Source organism: Daktulosphaira vitifoliae, unplaced genomic scaffold (genome assembly GCF_025091365.1).
Source record: "Daktulosphaira vitifoliae isolate Bord-2020 unplaced genomic scaffold, ASM2509136v1 Scaffold_1, whole genome shotgun sequence".
In the NCBI taxonomy this organism is placed as follows: Eukaryota; Metazoa; Arthropoda; class Insecta; order Hemiptera; family Phylloxeridae; genus Daktulosphaira; species Daktulosphaira vitifoliae.
Genome location: NW_026099572.1, coordinates 10,914,848 through 10,921,467, shown reverse-complemented (window position 1 = coordinate 10,921,467; position 6,620 = coordinate 10,914,848). Strand labels below are relative to the sequence as shown.

General features: G+C 25.0%; 1 protein-coding gene across 1 annotated transcript; it reads right to left on the bottom strand.

The window, feature by feature from the left end:
• Positions 1 to 3,253: 3,253 nt before the first annotated feature.
• Positions 3,254 to 5,117, bottom strand: LOC126896934 (uncharacterized). Its single transcript, XM_050670131.1, has 2 exons — positions 4,231 to 5,117; positions 3,254 to 4,140 (listed from the first exon to the last, which is right to left on the bottom strand). Exons 1-2 carry the CDS (start codon positions 4,686 to 4,688, stop codon positions 3,360 to 3,362), a joined length of 1,239 nt encoding a protein of 412 aa, XP_050526088.1. The 5' UTR covers positions 4,689 to 5,117; the 3' UTR covers positions 3,254 to 3,359.
• Positions 5,118 to 6,620: the final 1,503 nt, after the last annotated feature.

Below are 6,620 nucleotides of genomic sequence, written 5' to 3'. Positions count from 1 at the left end.
AGTTTTATTATCGACGTAGTTAAGGATAAAAGTTTTAAAATTTCCAAATTTGCACTTTATAACTATTTACCTAAACCGTGTTTATTTCAAGTTTGAAACACTGCTGTTCATGTAACACAAATTTCAAAATTCATTTAAAGATAGCAATATTACATAAATCTATTAAACCTTCATAATTTGAAAAGTAAAAATAAATATAATAATCTTACAATTTAATTTATTAAAATTTTTAAATTCAACCTCCATAGCAGCTATATTAATTATACATTATAATAAAAGTTTAATTAAATTTAATACTTTAAAATTTTTATTGGCAGTAGGTAGTAAATAGTACAATTTAAATTATTTAAAACAAAAATGTTAAATAAAAATATATTTTTATAAATTTGGTATATAAATTATATAGGGTTTCCTGACTTACTGAACACCNAATTTGGTATATAAATTATATATAAACATTTAAACTTTCAAATTTTTTATTTAATATACATGTATAATACACAAGGCATTACTAATACAGGTAGCTAATTGGTTTTTTATGACATCGATATTAGCAGTTACACAGCATTGTTATTATCAATGGTGGTAAGGCACATTGTTGTGAGTTTATAAATGCACTAACTAACAATAAAAAAGTATATCTATTGATAGTCATAATTGATAATAAACAAACCGTGACTGTGACAGCTATGTCTTAAAAATCATACATGTATATTAACTAAAAAATTTGAAACTTGTTTATATATAATAAATGAATAAAGTTATCTTAAAAATTACAATGGCATCTACTATTAAATTAAAAACTGAAACATTTTATTAAATTAAAAATATGTGTTTCCATTTAAAAAAACAAAGTTGACCCCCTTACAAGGCATAAGGGATGAACTTAAAAAGTATTACATAGTTAATAATTCGAGAATAATGTGTAACTAAAGATAACAAAAAAAAAAAATATTTAAATATATTTATTCTATAAGTAATTGAGTGGGTTATGATATAAAAATCACTCTGTATACTAGAAATTCCTCAGAGAGTATCTTAAATTTAAGGGGTAACTGGTCAACTAGATACTTCTAAAGGTATTCTGTACCATACAATTGTAAAAATAAAATCAATTTTTAAATGAAAATCAAGGGCAAAAAAATATTGACACCAAATTTAAAATTAATTAATCAATTAAACTGGGAAAATTACCTATACATCGCCTAAAAAAAATCATTCCACAAGCCACTATTACATAAACAGAACAATACTACACAATTATAACACATTTTTTACCAACATTGAATGGAACTTACAATATTTATTTCGGGAGTATTCAGTCTTCGGAGTTTTTAGCCTCCACTCGGCACACAGCGTATTTTAAATTAAAAAAAAACAAAAAATAAAAAAAGGCAGTACAAGGGGGTCGCGGCACAGTTGTGACGTGTCATAGTTGGATCAAGTATAATGATATCTGACAGTGATTAAAATAACTATAAAAAAAAAACGCTTCGATGCAAATCTTTAGATATCGTTTAATTTTAAAAAATTGGTAGATGATTACAACATCAACTTCTATTTCCTTAATTATACCCAGCTTAGTAATTCTTTTAATTACATATTATATAATTTTTAAAATTAATTGTTTTCAAATTATTATGATCTGCTAGTTCCTTATTAATATCCTGATTAAGATAAAGTATGTCGAATGAAAAAGGGAATATTAAAAAATATTATTTCTCATAAAAAAATTGTGTTTATCATGAAAATGTAANGGGCCATTTCCACCGTGAAGATAAAATAAAGTCCGAAATTTTTTTTGTTCATAATTAAGAATATTACATAAGGTTTAATTTAAGATATATATAAAAGTGTTAGACCTTCCGAAACATTTTCAAAAGTTAAGTTGAAAAAGTTCATTTTTTGTAAAAAAGTTGTCATTTTAAATCCCCCCCTGTGGGCGGATAAAGGGTTAGATTTACAAAAAAAATATACCAAATGATAAGTAAAGATATCAAGCATCTAAAAAACTCTAGTTTCTCTATGCATTTTTATGTTTTAAACCCCCCTGTATTAAGGGAAATGGTCCGATTTAAAAAACAAGTATGTCAAATGAAAGATGTATATAAATACTACTTTTCATAAAAAAATTATATTGATCAATACACTTTTCAATAAGTTATAGCATTATAAAGTTNCAAGCATCTATAAAAAAAAATTATATTGATATGTTCATTTTGATAGGTACTAAGATGTTTATAATAAAAAGGATAACCATGATACGTGAAAATAAAATAATACAACGACGGACGGCCTGCGCTAATCGCTATTATAATATGGTATCGCGATTCGTAGAAGTCAGTCACGTCTTATCAAACCTTCTGGGCACTACCACCACGCTGTTTAATAATAAATGACATAATTACTCGAACGTATACCAATTTACTAAAGTATTATATTGTATTTGCAGTATGCCCTAATGTCGTTATCATGTGACGTATATCGGTATTAATTTTGCAGACCAAATTATATAAATACAAAACAATATTTACTTTTTAAAGTTGATGTTTTCATAAGCCGAGGGTTAAAAAGTTAAAAATTTTTTTTTATAGTATACGGCATCCGGATGCCCCCAAACATCTGCTGCCCGGGGCAAGTGCCCTTAAAACCNTCGGCATCCGGATGCCGCCAAACATCTGCTGCCCGGGGCAAGTGCCCTTAAAACCGTCCGTCAAATCCGGTCCTGTACGCAACACGTTATTAACATTGTAATGTTGTTATTGTAAAATCACATGTCATACCCACTTTGGGTTTTTCTTTGTTTTTCTTATTTCTACAATAAATAAACGGCTCTGCTCTTCTCAGTGAAATTTTATTATCATCTACGTTATTTACGATCACTCAAATTACCAATCTGTGTCAGTTTTTGTAGCAAAAGAATAGGTTCAATATTTCTATTGAAATAATAAACAAGCAATTCTTCACAATTTTATAATTTATTATAATAACAATTCATCAACGATCAATCAATTAAATTATGTGATTATTTTAGTATCTTTAACTTACGATTTTTCTATTTATTATCAATTACTAAACTAATTAAAATATAAATTAAAAAATAATACTTATACTAAAATACTTTTAAAAAGAATAAGTACATTGACATGGAAATATTTTTATGAAATATGCTATAAAGCTAAACATATAGGTTTTACATTTAATGAGTAACTAAAAAATGCTAAAAAATTATGTTTGCTAATGCAATATTCTATGATTTATCAACAATGTAATTCGCCAAAAATCATTATCCTGTTAATAAATAAAAATTGTATTTAAATATTTCTACATAAATTTTGTAATACATTTTACAAACATATTTAATTATTTCTAATTATTTTATTAAAACCTAAATAATCGAATTCACTTATAATAGCAAAATCACAAAATGTCGTAAATTGATTCAATGCGTATTCATACATAAGTATTGGACTGTCTATAAAGTTAGAATTAAATAACATAACTTCGGTCTCCCATAATTTTAATAATTCTTTTTTTTCTAAAACTTCAATTGAGCAACGTAAATCTTTTAGGTCACGTATCCTTAGAGTAAATTTACGTTTTATTAGTGTATTGAAAGATATATTAATCAAATTTTGTTTTGTTGACGTAAGCTGTTCAATTATGGTAAAAAAATTGCTTAATAAATTATATATTTTATTTAATGATGAATGTGCATGACCCTTAATATCCCAAATTGATTCATCTTTTAATATATCTAAAGCTATCAACATATTTTTAAACATTTTTTTTGAATCATGAACCGCATCAAGAAAATTATTAATACAATCAAGAAAACCTTTTAAATTACTTTTAATCTTTTCATTTTTGCATGATTTTACTACCGAGATCATATATGTATTATAATTTTTCAATATTTCAGTGTATCTGCATCGCATCATTAGAGTAAAGTATTTTTTTTTTAGACTAAAATTAAAATCATTTACAGTGTCTCTAATAATGCGATTAGTAGTGATTATTTTATCATCAACTATAATTCTTATATGTTTTAACCGTTCCCAATTTCCTTCGTGGAACAAAGTATTTAGTACTTCAATCGCTCTATTTTGAGGAAAGTTATTGTTCTGAGGAGGTGTGAGCCTTAAATAAAAAATAATCTGTGTAAATCAGTTTATATAATTATAATTTTTATAGTGAGAAAACAATATCTTTAGTAAAAATAACACTTACTCAGCTATACTAGGATGAAGTAATTCATAGAATCCAATTTTGAAGTAATAGTCATCAATCGTTTTTAAATAGTAATTGTTTAAATTTTCACTAATAAAATCGACAAACTCCATATTACAACTATTAGTAATGTATTGACCATAGTAATGTTCTCGTAAATTCAATTCCCTTGCATTATTTATAATATTAATATTGTTTTTAAAAAATTCACGTGTTATTGCAACTACATTATTGACGAAATTATTTATTTCTTCGTAATCTTCTTTAGCTTTTTCAATATTAAAACTTTCGTCATTATTTACATAATTTATAATTTCTGACGTTTTCATTTTATAAGTATAATGTTTAACGGTATAAATTTCTTCTACTACCGTTTTTGGAAGAGTTAATGAAATATTCAGTAATTTCATATCTAAGTAATCAATAAATGTTATCGCTTTGTATAAATCTTCAAACATTTTATTTGATTTTTTAACTGCATTTAAAAGTACTACTACGCAATAAATTACATTTTGAAATGAATTTTTTTCAAAAAAATGTTCACAATTTTCTATGATGATTATCAAGTGTTCAGTAAATTTTTGTAGTACTTCAACAAATAAATAGTTAATTAATTCAACTATTATATAATATATTTTTATTGAATAATTAACACTATGATATCTATTTTTTAGATTTTCTTGTAGACTTATAATTTCATCATTTTCATTTCTTATTGATATGTGTTTCAGATTTGATTGTATTATTTGATTTCGTATGTGATTTATTACTTGTTTAAAATATGTTAGATACTCTTTTTGTATATCTGCATCATATTTTTTACAATCAACAAGTACAAATTCAAGAAAAATACTTTTAGCAAAAAATATTAATATTAAAATTTTAATGTTCATTTTCAATTTTTTGTGAAATAAAAAATATTTAATTTATTAGAAACGTTTAAATTTATAATACTCAATCATACATATTTTACGTATTTATTATATTTATAGCAAAATATATATAAGAATAATGTGTGTGTAATGTTCTACTATAATAATTTTAGTAATATTTGTTTAACTATTGATTCAATGATGAAGAATAAAATTAAAAATATATAAATATCAAAACTTAAATTATTCATTGTAAGCAGAGGTGTTGTGGAGCGTATACGCGGGTATACGGCGTATACCCACTTCTTTGTTTTTCTGTTATTGCGTATACTTATAAAATCATGAGTGATACGCGGGTATACGGCGTATATCCACTATTAGTTTTTTTATTAGTGCATATACGTATTTATAAAATAGTTAAAGAGTATAGACTAAAGAATAAAATAAAAAGTAATACGTGGGTATCGAATATAGGTACGTTTGTCATAAAACACAAATTTTGAATAACTATTATCAGTTTGTTTAATCTCTACAGTCATACCACATATAAACATATACCTGAAGTTATAAACATACAAATATGGCTCGAGACTATTATCATTTTAAAAATAGAATATAAATGTAAAACAAAAATAAATAAATAGGATAATGTTTATCATTTCACGACAATTTTATTGATAAAATTTAAAACATCGATCAGAAATTAACGATATAGCACATACTAAGTTGAAACTGAAATTTATTGGGTTAACCTATAGCTGTTGAAATTGGTAATTTGTATTTTTCCGTAATAAACCGTTTACCAACCAATCTAGTATTTAATATATTACCTATAATGAATTAAGATAGTACTAACATGTACCTATTCACGTTTATTTCATTTATGATTTAACGATTTGAAAACAATAATTGTAAGATTATTTTATTACTGCATAAAGTTTATTGTTTATTTATAAAAAATATAACAGTATCTAATAATACACATATCGATTATATGACTATGAAATTTAATTTATGTAAGAACTTAGAAGTGTCAGTAAAAATATTCGAGTAATAGTTTGGAAGGAGCTAGGCCGTATCTGGGAGGGTTAAGAGTTTTAGTTGCATTATGTAATAATTAGAAAATACATATTTTTAACACAGTTAAAACATCACAATATTTGTATTCCGTCTCCCAAAACTATGTTATAGTTAAGGCCTTTGAAAAGTAGTGTGGGGGTGAAATTCCCCACGTTTCCTCATTTAGGTTTTTAACTTATCTATTGATCAAATTACGACTATATCACTGTTGATAATGTGAAATATTGTATGTAGAAAATGTAAAGTGCAATGGGGGGTGTGGGGGGCGGAGCCCCCCACGTTATTCTCTATTCATTATATAGGCGTATACCCATAAACATTTTTAGGACTACACCACTGNAAAATCTTTTTAGTTAAATAAAACACCCTCAGCAATTTTTAAATTGTTATAAAATTAGCAAATTTTTAATATTCATTATTGTTTTCATAAAACATATG

Bases quoted from the DNA above. Each gene is read 5' to 3' on its own strand.
- LOC126896934 (XM_050670131.1), bottom strand. From the start codon at position 4,688: ATGTTTGAAGATTTATACAAAGCGATAACATTTATTGATTACTTAGAT. The intron at 4,141-4,230 runs GTAAGTGTTATT...TTTTTATTTAAG, and splicing joins CTTCATCCTAGTATAGCTGA to GCTCACACCTCCTCAGAACA.